General features: G+C 47.3%; 1 protein-coding gene across 2 annotated transcripts; it reads left to right on the forward strand.

The window, feature by feature from the left end:
• The first annotated feature begins 276 nt into the window (after positions 1 to 276).
• KATNB1 (katanin regulatory subunit B1) lies at positions 277 to 18,238 on the forward strand. Of its 2 annotated transcripts, none has more exons than XM_071440705.1 (19): positions 277 to 694; positions 3,894 to 4,024; positions 6,049 to 6,166; positions 7,868 to 7,968; positions 8,480 to 8,521; positions 9,167 to 9,250; positions 10,192 to 10,307; positions 10,834 to 10,905; positions 11,150 to 11,300; positions 11,688 to 11,875; positions 11,993 to 12,126; positions 12,933 to 12,980; positions 13,143 to 13,219; positions 13,826 to 13,945; positions 14,708 to 14,857; positions 15,177 to 15,253; positions 15,644 to 15,718; positions 16,390 to 16,506; positions 17,083 to 18,238. In XM_071440705.1, exons 1-19 carry the CDS (start codon positions 655 to 657, stop codon positions 17,213 to 17,215), a joined length of 1,974 nt encoding a protein of 657 aa, XP_071296806.1. In that variant the 5' UTR covers positions 277 to 654; the 3' UTR covers positions 17,216 to 18,238. The 2 variants fall into 2 exon arrangements, with proteins under 2 accessions (XP_071296806.1, XP_071296807.1); XM_071440706.1 differs by having other exon boundaries at positions 11,996 to 12,126.
• Positions 18,239 to 18,543: the final 305 nt, after the last annotated feature.

Genomic DNA, 18,543 nt, shown 5'->3' on the forward strand with positions numbered 1-18,543 from the left:
CGAGACACCCGTGAGCCGCCTAACAGGGCACGACGGCCTCAACCACCGGCGGGCCGTGAGCTCCGAGGCCCGGTAGAGTCCCCGGCCGCCCTCACGGAAGCTCCGGAGCGGCCGCAGAGCAGGAGTAGCCCGGCCCCCGCCCCTCAGGGCGGCCCCGCAAAATGGCGGCCCCCATCCAGAGCGCCGCCTCCTCATTGGCCGCGCCCGCGGGGCTCCACCAAGAAGCCGCTCCACGAGTGGAGGCCGCGCTGCCGTCGCCATGGCAACCACCCCGCCCTCGCTTCCTATTGGCCGAGCGGCGCGCGGAGCCCGGGCAACCGCCCGGCGCGGCGCGGGGTTGTTGTGAAGGGCCGGTTGCGGGGCGGGGGCGGCCAGGGGGTCCCGGTCTGCTACTGCCGGACCCCGCCGCCGCCAGCGTCCAGGCGATCGCCCGAACCCCGAACGGCGCTCTCGTCCCGTGATGTTCGTCAGCGGTGAGGCCTCGTCCTCCGCCGCGCCGCCTCTCAGGAGAGTCTCGCCGTGACCGTGTTTGAGTGCCCGCAGGACGGCCGCGGCAGCCCCGGTGCACGGCCCGGCCGTAGGACGCGCTAGAGGAGCGGAGCCCCCGCCGGGAGGAGGAAGGCGCTGCCCGCCCCAGAGGCGCCGCGCGGAGCCATGGCCGTGGCCGTCACCACGAAGACGGCATGGAAGCTGCGTGAGTGGCGGGCGGGGGAGCCGCCCCGGCTGGGAGCGGGGAGGGGTGGGAGCCACCTCATCCCTGCCCTGGATATGGTGCCCCGGCCCTCTTTCTACATTGCTGACTGGAATTTTTAACTCCTTGAAGTCCTGTTGGAAAACATAGCGGCACAGTGAATAGCGTGGCCTTGTCAGTGCTGTTTTCAAAGGGTCACTGTCTTTATTTTTTCTGGATAGTTGCTGCAGTGCTGAGCTGAGTGCCTGTCTGACCCCACATGACTCTGCTGTACTACAAGAACAACCGAGGCAGTGAGGGATGGGGCACCTGCCAGGGGATAACCCTGGATGTACGGAGAGGCTGGGGAATGAGAGGCTGGACAGCAGCCCCACAAAAAGGGATGTGGGACTCCTGGTCGATGTCAAGTTGAAAATGAGTCACCAGTGTGCCCTGGTAGCCCAAAGGGCTGGCTGTGCCCTGTGGTGCACCGAGGAAGGTGATGGTCCCCCTCTGCTCTGTGCTGGTGCAGCCTCACCTCAAGTCCTGGGGGCAGGTTTGGGCACCACAGTTTGAGAAGGATTATAAAGCTTTTGGAGAGCATCCAAAGAAGGACTGTGAATATGGTGAAGGGTCTAGAGGGGAAGCCATGCAAAGGAGTGATTGAGGTCTCTTGGCTTCTTCAGCTTGGAGGAGAGTGAGGGCAGAGCTTGTCATGAGCTGCAGCAGCTTCTTGAGTGCATTGGAGGGACAGCTCTGATCTCTGCTCTCTGTGACCAGTGAAAGGACCTGAGTGAACCTCTGGAGCTGTGCCAGGGGATGTTTAGGTTGAATATTAGGAAAAAGTTCTTCACCTTCACAGGAGCAGGAACAGCTTCCCTGGAGAGGTACTTATAGCACCAAGTCTGTGTTTGGCCAATGCTTGCAGGGAAAGGGGGGATTGTCCTGTGTAGGACAAGCAGGAGTAGGACTTGATGATCCTTATGGGTCCCTTCTAACTCAGAATATTCTGTCATTCAATGGAAACTGCTCTTGAGAGCCAAGTTTTGATGGGGCATCCCCTCAGTATCAGGGAGTAGGCCTCAAATTTAGCCTCTATGGGGCTGTCCTTCATTGGTGCTCACTTGGTTCATGAGCTCTCTGCTGCAGGAGAAGTGAGGTGATCTTTGCAGGGCCTCTGTGTCCCACCCTCTTGAAATTGCTTTGCAAGAGACAGTAAGAATCTGCTGGCTTCATGTCCATTATTCTTCCTCTGAAGGAGCAGTAGACAGTTGCTGACTATCAATTTCTAGCTGGTCACTGATGAGTTATTTCATTGAGGAATTCTTAGAAGCAATAGGATGCGATCAGTTGCTTTAGTCAATGAGTGGGCTCTGGAAACTGCCTGTCAGAAATAGTGTCCTTGGCTGGTAACACATGAAGTCATCTGAGATTACTGACTTAGGAATTTTCTGTCTTTCTGAGCAGAAAGCCAATTTGCTGTTACCTTCCCATCCCTGAAACTCCAGTTGCAGGAAGAGCTGGAAGTCTGTCCATCTCCATTTTCCATAGATGGGCAGAGGTTCTTGATCTTCATTTTTGCTGGCTGCTGCCCCATCTTAGCATCCTCTTTGGAGGGAAAAGCATTCTGAGTGTTAGGGATGTTTCAGCAATGCTAATTAGGAGTTGAGTGTTACTGGGCTGGTAGGTGATAGCTGGTGACAAGAATTTCATTAAATAAAAAAAATTGTGGGTTTAAGGGACTTGGGGGAGAGCAAATGAACCTCTCTGCCCAAGGCAGACATCAGTTTATCACCTGGCTTTTAGGAACAGAGGGTTGGGTGCTTCAACAATGACTTTTAAACTTACAATATATTATTAAGAAGGAAATCAAGACATGAAGAAGTGGAGGTGCTGACACACTCATTTCAGCAGCAATGCTCAGCATCTGTCCTTGCAATTTTAACTAGTGACTTGGTCTAGTAATGCTAATTGTACTTTTGTGTACCTTATAGTCTGTGTATCCATATAGGCTTTATTTTAGCAGTTTTATGTGGAAGTTTGGTCTTTCAACACAATGCAGGTGGATTTTCAGATTTGGCCTTCACATGTAATTTATGGTCCAGTCACCTTTGTCATTTGAAAGGTGTTTCCCCAGTCCAAGTGAAAGTTGCGCAGTTTTGCTTTCAGAAAAACACTCTTGAGAGTTTGAGATCAAAGTACCTGTAATTATTATTGCAGCCACCTAAAATCCTTTTGGATTAGTGTTGCATGTAGAGTGATCACATTGCTCCTCCCAGGAAAACACTGAATGGAAGCTGAATTGATGCTCCCTAGCCTTTTTACAGACTCAGAACCATTTTTACGGTTTCATAACTATTAGGCATGAAAATCCTGTGATGTTTCAAAGAAGAGAACAGTTAGATGAAGATATTGGTAAATGCATCTGCCAAAAGCCCCTGACAAAATTCTGAATGAATTTAAAATTCCACTGTGAGATGTGTAAGCAAATATGCTAATTTTGCTTCTTTTTTTGCCCCAAATTGGTTTCTTTATGATGAGGTTTCCATTTGTTGCAGTGTCAGAGCTCAGTTTTTTACCAGTCATGTAGCATCAATCAGATTTGTTATTTTCTGCCCATTTGGATGGATATTCACCCTCCTTTGTCACAGCTGCATGCCCTGCAGTGCTCAGTTTTGCCTGTGTTCCCTGGTGGGGATGTAGCAAAGTCTCTGCCAAAGCTCAGGGAAGGGAGCTCCACCTCTCCCCACTGCTGAGTCTGGCTTTTTCCTGGGTAAGGTAACAAACTGTACTGCTGCTCCTCTGCCAGTTCCTCTCAGGTTGGACTGTCTGCTGCTGCTCTCTTGAACAGGATTAGAGGGCCTTTCACTAGATGACTCTGGCTGCTGTGCATTGCTGCAGGTAAAGTGCTTTGCTGCACTTGAGCAAATCTTTAAAAGCTCCTGAGCTGCTGCAAGTGAGAGAAGATGCTTTTTGTAAGCCATGTGAGCATTGGAGTAGTGAAACTTCGGTCAGCAAATGTTTTAGTGCAGCAGGAAGAGCCAAGAAGGACTGTTCAAAGCAAGATAATGGTGTGACTTCTTATCTGAGCAGTGGGCTGCTGCAGCTTGTCCACTGGAAACTGGAAAGTGTTTCTGGAGAAAGAATTTTTTTTTTAGACCTTTTGGAAGGATGAAAATTTTTATAACTGATCTGTAATAAGTGTTTGCTTTGTTTTGTGCAGAAGAGATCATGGCCCACAGCAGCAATGTGTCCTCAGTAGTCCTGGGAAAAGGTTCAGGCCGGATGCTGGCCACTGGAGGAGACGACTGTCGGGTCAACATATGGTCAGTGAGCAAGCCCAACTGCATCATGGTAAGGACAGGCCTGTTTGCAGCTTGTGAGGGGTGAGAATATTAATTCTGAGGTTTGGAGGGTAGAGAATGAGGGGAAAGATTGTTGGGGTGGAGCCTGTGGGACTTTTGAATAGAGTTTGCCAACACAAAGCTGTGTAACCAGATTTTAGCTAAAGATAGGGACAGAACTGGGTGCCTGGTGAGACCACTGCTCTCTCTAGAGACATTGTGGGAATACTTGAGCTGGACTAGTGCTTACTCAGATAATAAATATTGTGCCTGTGCATTACCAGGCTACAAATAATGAAAGGAAGAGTTTTGTACAAGAACAGCTGGTTTTATAGTGCAGGCTACAGGGGCCAGTTATATACCCTGGGGTTTGCAGTCACAGCAGGAGATATCCCCAGCAGGATGCATTCCCACCTGTGCCACCCTCCCTAACTGTCACCATGAAGGTTGCCACAATAGTTTGCTGTAGGCTGGGGAGGAGTAACTCTGGTTGCAGTGTGTTAGCAAGGGTAGGGTTACCCCAGCAGTGATCACTAAAGAGCACCATAAATATATATTTAACAGATACCTATCCTGCATCACTTTGTGTGTTGTGTAAAACCAGCTTTAGCACATCTCTTGTCATTTGTTTAATTAACAACACAATAATGTTGTGGTATCAAAGGCGTTGCTCCAGCCTTGTGAGAAAAAAGGAAAGTCAGGTCAAAAAGGCTAAAAGGAGAATTTGTCCACTTTATTTTTCTATTCATTAAGTGTGTGGATGATTTAGCAAGGCTGTGCTTTTTGCATAGTGTACTTTAACAGTGTCTTTTCAGGCCCTTGGTGGTGGCATGACTCCAGTTTGAAACTGGACTATTGCCTTACTAGAGAAGGTTGAAGGACTAACTCTGTACCTTTCTGTGGTGGCAGAGCTGCACCTCTCCTGCACTCCCTGGCAGCCACGGAGCTGCTGTTTCTGAGAGGCAGGGACTGACTGAAGCTGCTTGTGCCATTCTTGTATATCAAAAAAAAAAAATCTTGATTTTTGGGGTTGTCCTCCGAAGTTCATTTTTAGTGTTTGTATTATAATGATTATGGAAGTTCGTGTTGGGAAAGAGGGAGAAGAGGGACTTTTCAAGTAACATTGGGACTTGGTTTAAGTGTGAGCTCTAGTTCTCAGTAATGGCAGTTGCTACTGTGGATTTTGTAAAGGATTTCAATTGCACATGGATTCCTAAGAAAGCTCCATCAGAACAGGCAACTTCCAACTGGCATTCCCAGCCTCTGTGTGTGGGAGGCACAGAGCTAGTGCAGCTATTTAAAAAGACATTTGAGGATGGACTAAAGCAGGTTGGCAAGCAGAAAGTCTGCAATGGTGGGATTTGTTTTCTAGAGCTAGTTTTAAATATTCTTGTGTTTTACTAAAATACAGGCCTTTTCAAAATGCTGATGTAATTTGTAAGCTTTCAGGTGCTCAGGGATGAAAGGAACTTCATGTGAATTACTGCCTTATGCCTCAAGTCAGTACTTCAGTGTTAGCACCATGCTATCACTGTGACATCCATTGCTGGCAGCAACCTATGGCTTGGTGCTTGTGTGAAGTTTTCAAAGTAGCCCTGCTTTTGCTCTTGCTTTGATTTTGTAACTGGTTCATGACACTTACATGACCCATTTAGAGCAAAAACGGTGGCATTGTGCTACCACAGCATAATTTGTATGATGTAAGAATGTGTCAGCCTTGTCTGAGCACCCGCACCTAATGTTTAACTACCTGTGTCTCTGTTGATGCATCCTTTAAAACTTAGTCAGTGTGCCCCAGAAAGGGATTCCAAAGACAGTGTGGGAATACAGCTGTGCTGTGCTGGGTGCAGTGATGGCCTTCAGAGTGCTCTGCCACCCTGGTGGCTGCTGAGGAAAAAGGATTATGGCACAGCCAGGTGGTCCTAGCTCATGGCTCAAGAGTTACCCCTCGATGATGAACAATGCCATGGTTCCTATGGTTCCTGCAGGGCTGTGCCAGCAGCTGCTCACTGACACTGATGGTTTTCTTTACAGAGCTTGACAGGCCACACAACCCCCATTGAGAGCCTACAAGTGAACCCAAATGAGAAGCTCATAGTGGCAGGGTCCCGCTCAGGGTCCATTCGAGTTTGGGACCTGGAAGCTGCCAAAGGTATGTGCCCATGGGTTTGTGCTTCTGGTCATGCACACTTTTTGGGGAATCCTTATGTTTAATGCCTATACTGACCCAGAAGGTTCCTGATTTAAGAGGGAACAGGAGCCTGACATTGCTTTTGTCTTCATCTGTATCTCTTTTTTGCCCTTCTATTGAGGCTATAGCGCTGTGTATTCATGCTTGAGCAGCAATTTGGGCATGTTTTGGGGACAGTGATCTGAGGAACTAGTTTCTATGGTTTTGACCTGAGTGTGTCAAAATCTGTATTCCAGATCAGTTTCCGTGCATGTATGGATAACTAGGCATACAGAATTTGTATTCAGAGTCTCAGCTTAGAATTGTCAACCTTAATAAAAGGATCCCAAACCAGATTGGAAGTTTTAAGTTTATTAGATTCTGCACAAATGCAGGAATCCTCTGCTTGTTGTCTTCTTGTTCTTAGGTTCTAACTTTTCTTTTTTCCTCTAACAGTTTTTCTGCTGTCCTGCTCTTGCATGGCCACATAAATAGACAAAGACCTAATTTTTAATAAACTGTAAAAGCTATGAACTCATCAAGCTCTGATCCTTTAAAGGCCACTGTTGAGTCATGCTTTATTTATTGCATTTTCCTCAAATCCTAGAATGAGTTTGCAAAAGTATCATAAATCACTTGAGTGCATTCCAGGAGGAATACCAGAAAATGACTGAATATTTCTTATGGGTTACTACTTGTTCATAGAAGGAATGTGTAATGAAAATAGACTTACACTGGCTGAGCTAAGGAGGCAAACCACAGGCAGCATCAATAATGGAAAGCACTGATGTCATTCTGACAGTTAGAATCAGCTCAGTTATGGAATAGGTTGGCTCTGCCCGTGGGGAGTAGCTGATCTGGCTGCATTTATTAGACCTATGAGCCAGTGTCTGTGCAAATGACCACCCCATCTCTGGCTCAAGAGCTAATTCCTGCCAGGGGAATCATCAGCTTGTTCCAGGTGAGGGATGAGGGAGAGGGATTGCCCTTGTTATTATCTGAGCAGTTTTTCTTAGAGTTGAGCTCTGCATTTGTCACTGCTTGCTGAGATACGATGTACCAGTTCTACTGGTCCTTGCTGGTTTCCAGAATTACAGGGGTGTTACTTGATGACTTGCTGAAACACTGATCCTTTCTTTGTCTCCTGCTCCCTAAGCATCCATTTCCTGTCTTTGTGGGGATTCTAGCAAGGGGCAGTTGAAGGACTCCAGGGTGAATGTTGGAACCTAAGAGGTGGTGCTTGGATGGGGTGCAGAGTCCTGGGAAAGGGTCTGTCTAATACCTGCAAGGTGAATGCTGCAGGCAGTCAAGGCTGTTTCACTTCACTTCACTTCCCAGCCAAAACTGTTCCTCCTCTGGCCCATTTTGCTGTCTATGTAACAAATGGAAAGATGCACTGCCTGCCAGCTGCCTCATTTCCAGAATGGAGATATTTGGAGTTCTGCCTGTAGTTTCCATACCTAAGGACAGGACTGTCATTAAGCTCATTGATCATGGGCTTTCTATTGCTGTTTCTTTGCATTGCCAGGGTAAAGTCAGAGGCATTTCCACAAAATAATGTATAGTTCCATAAAATAATGGTGGGAATAGTATGGCTACACATCTGCATGGTGTCTGGTGGAAATGAACTATTACATATTTTCCCCCTATTCCTTCTCTCTGCTCTGCCTCTCCTTTTCCCAGTTCTTCGTACTCTACCAGGTCACAAAGCGAATATCTGCAGCCTTCATTTCCATCCTTTTGGAAGCTTTGTGGCATCTGGCTCTTTGGACACCAACATTAAGGTAAAACCCAGCTTCCACCAGAGATTTCCCTCTTTACTTGCAGTCTCTTTGTTTTGAAGAGTGCCAGAACATGTTTTGTGTCAAGCTGTTGGTGGATGCTGCCCATCATCATTTCTATGTGTGGGCAGGTGTGTTTGTGAGTGCTTGTGAAATCCTTGTGTGTATTTTCACAGCCAGCTCATGAATGTGACTCCTCTGCTGTGGAATGTGGCTCTGAGTAAGGTGCCTGGTGTCAGCAAGCACAGATGTCCTGCTTGCTGTGGATTGTATCTGCTTCCTCAGACTGTGTTTGACTGTCAGAACTGAGCTGCTGTAGTAGGAGATACCTTCCAGGAGTGATTCTCACTTGGGGAGTCAGAAAATACCCCTAAGACCTGCAGGGGTTCAGCAGCCCATTCATTCTGCAGTATCTGTTAGCTTGGTGACACAGAGATCCCTTGTTCTGGCAGGACCCTTGAGCTCCCAACATACTGCTCTAAACATACAATTTGTTTGCTTTTCTTCCTTGTAGCTCTGGGATGTAAGAAGAAAAGGCTGTATCTTCACATTCAAGGTAAAATATTTCATTAGGTTTGGCAAAGAGGGGAGAAATATTTATTTTGAGGACTTGTGAACAAACCTAAATGTGATTATGTACAATGGACTTCCTGGTTTTCCAGCATGAAAATAAGATCTGCATGATTTGTGATGTGGCCTGGCAATCCTCAGCAGGCCTCTGCAAGCTGTATGGGAATATGAAATGTATATTACAGGATATCAATGGGTATCTGTGCTATAGTGTGGATGCCTTCAGTGGGGGATGGAGAGCATCTGTGAGGGTTTCTTTATATTCTTAATGGTATTACCACTGCACTGAGATGGTTCTGTTCTTGGGACCTTTTTCTATCTGAAGAACTTGCTGTATATTAATTTCATGTAGAAACCAGAGACTAAGTGTCACAGCACTTCTATCTGACCATATGTACATCTGTAATTTAGAACTGATTCTTATTAGTGAAGCCAGATCTGTATTTACCATACTTAAACTGATAGCATAAATGACTAGGTGAGAGAGATTACAGACATTTAATGTGGCTTGAGTGCAGTGTTGTGTTCTGCAGGCTTTGAGCTCTGTAAAACACTTGATTGGTTTTGGGTTATTATATTGCATAGGATTGAAAGACAAAAGCCAGAATACTCTTGGTTTTGCTCATCTCAGGGTCACACAGAAGCAGTTCGGTGTCTCCGCTTCAGCCCTGATGGGAAATGGGTGGCCTCTGCTGCTGATGATCACACTGTAAAGGTAATTTATTGTGACACCTTCCTTATGTGCTTGTGGCACATGGGAATGCTGGGATTGGCTTTTTTCCAGGCATTACCAGCACTCACTCATAAATACCCTCAGTTCATTTGGCAACTGGCTGAGCCTATGGGGTTGCAGAGATTGGTTTTCCTATGGGGGTCCTGTCTGATGGCTCCCAACACCCATGGAAGAGCTGCATGGGTTGAAATGCCCTTATGCAGCAGACACATTGGGAGAGACTATGCACAGAAAAATCAATGTTTTGATGGTAATAGAGTTGTAATACCTGAATGTTGGCCTCAGTAAACATTGTCAAATGAGTTGTCCACAGCACGTTGCTTCACCAGACTAATTTCTGGCTCTGTTTGTGTTATACACACTACATGTGATTGTCAGTCTGAAAATTGCTGTCAGGACTGAGCAGAGCAAGAGGAGGAGATCAGGAAGGTGTTGGCTGAAGTAGTGACTTCAGTTGTTTCATATGGAGTAAAGAGGAATGGAGATGGAGGACTGATTTTATTTTCAGTTTCACATAAAATTAACTGAACAGTTATTTCATGGCATTTTTGAGTGGAGAGTAGAGCACAGAAGAAGGAATTGCTAAGGGATTCAGAGCTTTGGATTTTTGTTAACTTTTGAGATACAGTCTGTGGGGACAGATGGAACTGCTATATTTTGTCTCAGTCTCTAAATATAAACCAGAAACTTCTAGGGGACAAGTTATGTGGAAAATAAAAGATAATACAAAAAACAAAACCAAAACAAAGCCTTAAATTATTTGGATGGTACTCTTTCCTTGATTATTGACTTCTTTGACAGACTTGGGTATGTTCTTGGAGGGGGGAAGTGTTAGAAGGTTGCCAGTACAAGGAAATCCCAGGTGTATTGGAAATCTGTAACATTTAATCTCTTCAAGAGTCTCTGTTCTTTCCTCCTTTCAGCTGTGGGATCTGACTGCTGGGAAGTTGATGTTTGAGTTTACAGGACACACCGGCCCAGTAAATGTTGTTGAATTCCATCCCAATGAGTACCTTTTGGCTTCTGGCAGCTCTGACAGGTACATAATGGGAGGGACAAAAAAGGGAAATGTATATGTCTGTTCCATTTCCTGGTGCCTTTCCTTGTAAAAGGGCATGTCAAGAGGAATGTCACTCAATTCAATCCTGCCATTGCGAGAGCCAGACATCTAGACAGCAGGACATGGCATCTGTGATGGGCAGAACATGGAGATCTTCCCTTCTCATCCAAAATTGATGGCACCTTCTGCCACACTAGAAACCAATGTGTAGCCCCAAGCCTCTCATAAATCCAGCTGACATCCTGTGTGAACAGCAGGCAGCCCTGCTCAGCTGGCAGGGTGTTCTCTTAGCTCTGGGCTGGCTCTAAATGCCTGTCTGTGTCTAGAGCCTCTAAGTATCTCTGTCTGGATTCATGGATCTTAGCTAGACCAGCCTTTTGTGTAGGCTCACTGTATGTGCACAACAGCAAAAGTCATTCTAACTGTTAGTGTTTTGTTTAAAATCTGGATCCTAGTCTGTTTTCTAGAATGATGAGCAATGAATTTTGTTGTGTTGTGTGTACAGGACTGTTCGGTTCTGGGACTTGGAGAAGTTTCAAGTTGTGAGCTGTATTGAAGAGGAGGCCACTCCTGTCAGGTACTTTACATTCCTACTGAAATGTGCTAGGCTGAGACTAAAGGTGGGCTGAAGGGGGGGTTTCCTCAGAGAGAAACTTTCCTGGGGAGAAGTTTGGCCTGCTGGAGATACTGCACAGGTGAACACCACATTGCAAAGTTCATTGTTAGAAACAAAACTGAAGATGTCCAGTGTAGTCAGAGATCCACAGGGACTGAGCAAGGTGGGAATGCTGTGCCTGATTCTCCTCCTGCCTTCCTCCCAGGTGTGTGCTCTTCAACCCTGATGGCTGCTGCTTGTACAGCGGCTTCCAGGATTCGCTGCGAGTGTACGGCTGGGAGCCAGAGCGCTGTTTTGATGTGGTCTTGGTGAACTGGGGAAAAGTAGCTGACTTGTCTATCAGCAACAACCAGCTGGTAAGCCACTGCTCCTGAGGCAGGGTTAGGCAGCTGTGAAACACAAGATAAAATCCTGTTGCCTCCTTGCAGGCCTTCAGACCTGTAAGCTTGTGTCAGGGCTTGCAGCACACCCAAAGGCTGTGTGCCTTGTGCTCCACTTTGTGTCTCTGGCATCTGGAGGAAAGAGCTGGAGCTTAGTTTGACTAATATTTAGAAGCTATGCTTGGCAAAAATTTTATCCCAGCCTTTCAAAATTGCTGGCAACTTCAGGTTGGAAAATCTGCAGCACTGAACTGAGCAGTCCTCAAGCACAGTTGCTCAGGGTCACTCCATCGTGCCTGTTCTCAAAAGGGCTGGTGTGCACCCCACTCCTTGGTGAATTATCTTGATCTTTTGCCTCTGCAGATAGGAGTTTCCTTTGCACAAAGCACAGTCTCTTCCTTCGTTGTGGATCTCAGCAGAGTCCCAAAGTCAGATTCTGTTCCTCAAGGGTTGATCAGGGACGACCAGCCTCTTGTGCCACCTACCCCCACAGGGTCCTCCCTTCGCCGCATCTATGACAGGCCCTCAACGAGCTGCAGCAAGCCCCAGAGGTGAGGCAGTCTGCTGGCTTGTTGAGTTTCCAGATTTTAAGGAAATATCCCTCACACTCAGTGTTCTCTCTCTCTCTGACAATATGGCTTCCCCTGACAGCAACTCTTTTTCCACAGCAGAGTGAAGCACAACTCTGAGAGTGAGAGGCACAGTCCTAGCAGTGAAGATGACCGGGATGAGAAGGAATCAAAGGCTGAGATCCAGAACCAGGAGGATTACAAAGAGATCTTCCAGCCCAAGAATGCAATCTGTCAGTACCAGGGTTTATAGTGCTTTTGAGTAGTATTTGGGTTTGAGATCAGGGAGCTAAAGTGATTCGATAGAACTGACCTTTGGCTTACTGTAACAGAGGCTTCACCTGTGACTGGAGAGTTTAGAAAGCTTTTCTTTAATATTCTGTGCTGGGACACTGATGCACAGATCGTGTTGGTAAATGACTTATAGGAGGCACATTTACTAGGGTACAGTGATGTCTATTTGAAGCCTGGCTCAGAATCCAGAGCTTCATTGTAAATGTGCTGCCTGCCTGTTCTGATTAGAGTGTTAATGAATTTTATTAGCTTAGAATTTTGATACGTATAAGATCAGCAGTCTTCTTTAAAGAAGGAAAGGCAAAAGTTTTGTTAAAGCAAAGACTGTTGTTTAGGAGGCATTGTGCAGTGTCTGTATCTCATTTTTATGCAAATGATAAAAATGAGATACTCTTTCTGAGGAATTAATTGCATTATTTTTATTTACTTATAAAAATCAATAACAGGAGGTGGATTTTGCCTAATATCATTTGTTGTGACAGTGCCTTGTCTCATGCTTCACACCTCTACAGCAGCAGTGAACCACAGGGGTCAGTTTTGTCCCTTCTATCCATGAAGGCTGAAAGCTTTTAGTTAAGCTCAACAATAGTGTCAAGGTCCAAAAGAGATAACTCTGCTTGTTGTATCACTGATTACCCTCATGTGTGGAGTTGTTGAAGATTTCACTGCTCCAAGGTTGACTTACCACTTATCTGTAGCCTTGGATGCTCCTTCATTTGTTTATTATTTAAATCTTTTTCTGTAGGTCGAACTCCTCCTCGAAATGAGCCCTTTCCTGCCCCTCCTGAGGATGGTGAGTGTGGAAATGACCCCTTGGTGGGGATGGGGATAATGGCCCTCAAAGAGGGAGAGCTGCCTGAAGGCAGAAATTACCCCTTGCTAAACAGAACCGTTGCTCTCAACTCTTGAAAGTAACAATCAGTTTCTGCTTTCCCACTTCTCTCCCTCTTGGTAGAGCCTGGAACTGCAAAGGAAGCAGTGAAGCCCAGCCAAGCTGTGGATGTCCAGACCTCGCTGCCAAAGCAGGAGCTCGTACGTTCTGTGTGCTCTGTGAGGGATGTGCAGAGCTGGAGAATTTGTGATTTCTGCTCAGGCTGATTCCTTCACTGCAGGACAGTAAAAGTGCAGCTCCAGGCTTTGTGCTGCCAAGTGTCTTGCCTTAGCAGTGAAACTAAGGCCTGTTGTTTTTGTTTGCTGCTTGTGCTTGCAGTGGTGCTTCTCCTTGCATCTCATAATTGGGGCACTCAGAGAATCAAGTGCCAGGTTTCTACCAGTGCTTGAACAGAGGCTGTTTTGTTGCCAAAAGTGCAAGTAGCTGATGGGCCAGTATTCATTTTACTGCCTTCTTTAGAATTCTCCCTTAGCCTTCAGGCTGGCCACAGCCCATTGCCCTAATTTCAGATAACAATAAGAGCACTTGGCACTTCTGCTGGGGCATCTCCATGTTCTTTACAAACCTTAATTACATCGTGGTGTGTACCTGAGAGTCACTTTATTGCCTCTTAAATTATGCTAGCAAACTGCAGACTGCTTCTGTGTTAGGGCCCTGCTGTGAGAAGAAAGCAGGTCAGAAATAAAGGTCATCAGACTAGGGCCAAACTGTTCCTGCTAGAGCTTTTATCCCAATTTCTCCTGCAGCCTGATCCAGTCCAGAGGCCAATGAATGCCTCCTCAACTTCTTTGAGCAGAACAGAGCCATCAGTGATTCCTGCAGCCAGGAATGAGCCCATTGGCCTGAAGGCCTCTGACTTTCTCCCAGTAAGTGTCTCTGGACAATGTTTTCCAGCCAATGTCTGTGTTGGGTGGCATCAGAAATGGGGTGCCCCATTGTGATAGGTATGAATACAGCAGTTGAGCCCTGCTCTTAGCAAAGCAGAGAGCAAGAGGTGAGACAGTCACTGAACTATTCTATGCACCAGACAGTGATTAATTTTAAAAATTGGTGTTTGCCATTACATAATAATTTCACAGGAATCTCTGCCTCTTGCATCTTGGAGGCTTCTTGGTCTCTCTTGGGGAGGGTCTTCCCTTGTTCTAAAAAGGGGGAAAGACCAGAGCATCCTGATGATGTCAAACTAAATGTGAGTAAAGGAATTAGTGATTCTGTCATGGCTTGGGCAGGAAGCAAATTGAGAGTCTAATGAATTATGTAAGATTTTGGCTTTGAAATAAAACTTGCAGTTCCCAGACAAGTGTTTCACATAAAAAAATTGGGTTTGTGTGAAAACGTTTCTTCATTAACACATACTGGTTTTGAAAACTTACTTTAAATTCACCTTTTTTGAGAGTTTTCCCAAAGCTTTAAACATGTTTGTGATTGATGTAGTAGAAAAAAGCAGGAAATAAGTAACTGAAATCAGAACAAATTGAGCATTTCCATTTCAAAAGGTTTTTACAGCCATCTGCAAGGAAGTCAGTCTTCACTGACAATCTCTGCACCAAAATTGGCTCTCACCTAGGCCAGAGAATGCTCCCACCTTCTGTGCCATCCTGCTCTGTTCGTGGTGTCTGTACTTGCAGGCTGTGAAGAACCAAAGCCAGACAGAGCTGGTGGATGAGGAGGCCATGTCCCAGATCAGGAAAGGCCACGAGACCATGTGTGTGGTGCTCACCAGCCGCCACAAGAACCTGGACGCCGTGCGCGCCGTGTGGAGCACCAGTGACATCAAGGCAAGCATGGGGACGTGCCTGAGGCTCATAAAGGGAGCAGCTGAGCAGCTCTCTCTGCTTCTCTGGGGCTGGTTCTGCCTCATACAAAACAGGGGTCTTGCAGCTTTTGTCCCCAGGCATGCACCACAGAGTGCTGCAGCTGAATGGTCACAAAGAAACTCACATGGAGAAGACTTTCCCATGAGAGAGTTCTCTTCCCTGGCCAACTTCATGTTTCCTCTACCTTGTTTTGGAAAAGCAGCACTAGATACTAATTTGCATTAGCCTAACCAGTTTGACCTCTGCAATAGATGACCTTTTCCTTCCCCTTCTCTCTCAGAACTCTCTGGACTCTGCAGTGGCTATCAATGATCTGTCTGTTGTCGTGGATCTCTTGAATATTGTCAACCAAAAAGCGTGAGTCCTGGATGGGGTCAGCCCCTGGGATGTGCCAGAGCTGCCTGGTTGGGAGTTGGGAGCTCTGCCTTGTACCTGCCCCATGTCCAGTGGGCTGTGGCAGCATGAAATTCATGTGCTTGTAGTCACATCTTCAGGCCTGCAGTGGCAGTAACTGCTGGAATTATTTGGGGCCAAGGAAAATCAAAGTCAGTCTTGGAGCTTCATAAAGTGATTCTGCTGACAAAGAAATATGTCCGAACCTTCCACTTTCTCTCACGAGGGGGAGTCAGTGAACTTGCTCTCTGAACCTGAGTGTGTCTGTCTGGGCATTTGCCAGGAATTCTTATTGTGTCACTTTGGCTTTGTAAAGCCTGTTTCCAGTCTCAGGATATGTCCTTTTCTTTTCAGGTCTCTCTGGAAGCTGGATTTGTGTACTATAGTCCTGCCACAGATAGAAAAACTACTCCAAAGTAAATATGAAAGGTGAGGCCTCAAGAACATAGTGTGCTTGAGGGACAGGGTGTAGGTAGTGATAGGGGAGCTGTGCTGGGTATTTTGTACCTGAAGGAAAATCCTGAGAAATCACTGCAGATACAGTCTCATGCTGATATGATGCCTGAAAAAGAATGATAGAGTTGCCAGGTGTGTGTGGGAAAAGATACAGAAAGTATGCATGGGCAGGAAAAACAGGATAGTGGGATTTGTCCTAGATTTTGGTTTAAGACAGCTCTGGCAGCCAGGAGGGGTCATGTAAAACAAATGGGAATTTGCCCACTGCTGGGAGTGAAGCTGTCAGCTTGGGACAAGGAAGGAAGTCCTGCAACAGCCCTGGGGACTCATCTGTAGGGGGAAAAATTGCAGCCTGTCTTAGGATGGAGTTTCTACTCTTCCTTTCTTCTGGGAGAGAGGTTCCTGCCAGGTTCCCTTGGCAGGACATCTCTGCCCTTGAGCAGAGAGGTCCCACTTGGGTGGGGTATGTGCCAGGACCTTTGGAACAGACTTGCTTTGTGAAAGCTTTGGAACTGAGATGTGCTGTTGGTACTTGGCTGTTGCTCTCCTTCCCTGGTTACAGGTGGTGGAGTGGAGTTGTTTGGGGGCTGTGTGCTGGGGGGACAGGAATGGCATTCAAGTGGGACCTGATTCTCTGTTTTCAGTTACGTGCAGACTGGCTGCACATCCTTGAAACTCATTCTCCAGAGATTCCTGCCACTCATCACAGACATCCTCGCTGCACCACCATCTGTTGGAGTGGACATCAGCAGAGAGGAAAGGTGAGGCACACACTTCTTTTGCTCCCTCCTGGGACCAGCCTTTCTCTTGGGTGAGCTTTGCCCTTGCCATCAGGGCTCTGCTACCAGACTGGACATGCCTTCCCTTTGTCTGCAAGCACCAATCCCTCGTGCTCAGAGGAAAAGGACTGCCTTTTGCCTCTGTGCATTGAGTCATACATAAACAAAGTATCGGGAGTTAAACCACCCTGTGCTTTTCCCCTCTGCCTCACGAGAAACATGATTTGGTAGCCAGGCCCTGGATTTTGAGTTCATTCACAGGATAGCTCCTCTCTGGGAATTGGCTTTTGGAAAATAGCACTGTCTTTTTCCCCAGACTGTACTGCCAAAGGGGGAGGAGGGCTGAAAGAGCCCTTATGTGGATGCTGTTCTCCTGTCTCGTCAGGACGTGGGCTGAATTGCTTGGTGTTTTTGCAGAGCTGTGCTCATATTTCACCCTCTTCCAGGCCATTTTCAGGGCTTTTCTCTCCTGCTTGAGTTGCCTCTCTGGCACTGCAGGAACTGCCACACCTCAGGGAACTAGGGATTCATGCTGTGTCTGCTGTCCTTTTTTTCCAGGCTTCACAAATGCAAGCTGTGCTACAAGCAACTGAAGAACATCAGCAACGTTGTCAAGAACAAGTCTGGGCTCAGTGGCCGCCATGGTAGTGCCTTTCGGGAACTGCTGCTCCTCATGGCTGTCCTGGACTAACAGCCACCACCTCCTCATGTACAAATACAGGTGGCCAAGCTTCCCCTGCTCGTGGTCTGGCTGGATTTCAGATCTCTCCGTGTGTCCGTCCTTTCCCCCTGCCCCTCTCCAGCATGGTAGGGAAGTGCAATCTGCCTGGCTGGTCGCCCAGCCAGCCCTGGTGCCTTAGGGGCTGGATGGAGGACCCCAGTGGAGAGATGTGTGTGCTGTGGGAGGGGCCCTGGCGGGTGGAGGGCCCCACAGAGTCCTGTAGGGAAGCTGCTTCATTTCAGCTCTTCATCTCAGCATCAAGCTCTGGGCTGCTCTGTGTGCTGGCCTGTCCCTGCAGGAGGGCTCTGAGCCTGCTGTCACCCCTCCTTCCCGCTCGTGCTGTCAGTTCTTGTTGCCTGGCCCTGTGGGTCAGGGCCCTGCTCTCGCTGTGCAGCTGCTGAGGACTGCAGGCACCACCCCTCAAACGCCTGCTGTGGGGTGATGCCCTTTCCATACAGAAGGGACTTCAACTGCCATGGGGGATCTGCCCCTTTGGCTTCATCTGACATGGGCAAGGACACTGTGCCACTGTGCTGGTGCATCTCAAGGACCTGAACCGAGAGATTTTCTCTTGGCTTCTCAGCCATCCCTGCTGGCAGCCAGGGCTGCAGAGGATCACTATCTTCAGACTGTCCTTGGATCTGAGGTCTACCTGGACCTGGTAAAACATGTGACTTAAACAGGACTCGGCGTATGTGCTTGCCTTTGGGGGTGAGGATTTGGAAGGGTGGAGGAACAGAGGGACATGGACTGAGTTATGTCTTTCTACATCCACTGGACCATTCTTAGAGGTTTGTTTTTGGTTTTTTCCCCCAATAAATGTCTGTCAGAACCTTTCTGTTCCTCTTTCTTCTTTCCTCTGGGGAAAGAGGTTCCTCTTGGTGCTTTCCCTGCTCTTCCCAGCCTGTCTCCCATTTTATACACTGGAGCCTGTTCTCCAGGAATCTGTAACTTATAATGAATTTTATTAAAATATTTGTAATTTTTTTTAAAGTTGTGTTAAATGCCTGAATCTCTTGAAGTGCTCTTCACCTTGGCATGGCTCCTGGCTGGGAGTGCCCAGGAAAAGTAGGGCTGTGTTCCCTGCCTGTCCCAGAGGAAGCTGACCATTCTCACCCTTCCTCCTGGGAGGCTGTGGTGAACAACAGGAGAGCCAGCACTTGCCAGGTGGCTTGTGGAAAACCCAGGGGCAGTTTCACTCTGCTGGGTCATTCCCAGCCCAAGGAGCAGTGTCATCATTTAGGGCTCATCTTTCTCCCTGGCTGCACACAGATCTCCCTCCCCTGGCTCTCCTGTGG

Source organism: Agelaius tricolor, unplaced genomic scaffold (genome assembly GCF_023055355.1).
Source record: "Agelaius tricolor isolate 1412-34295 unplaced genomic scaffold, bAgeTri1.0.p SCAF_15, whole genome shotgun sequence".
Taxonomy (NCBI): domain Eukaryota; kingdom Metazoa; phylum Chordata; class Aves; order Passeriformes; family Icteridae; genus Agelaius; species Agelaius tricolor.

Bases quoted from the DNA above. Each gene is read 5' to 3' on its own strand.
- KATNB1 (XM_071440705.1), top strand. From the start codon at position 655: ATGGCCGTGGCCGTCACCACGAAGACGGCATGGAAGCTGC. The intron at 8,522-9,166 runs GTAAAATATTTC...TGCTCATCTCAG, and splicing joins GCTGTATCTTCACATTCAAG to GGTCACACAGAAGCAGTTCG. The intron at 10,906-11,149 runs GTACTTTACATT...CCTTCCTCCCAG, and splicing joins GAGGAGGCCACTCCTGTCAG to GTGTGTGCTCTTCAACCCTG.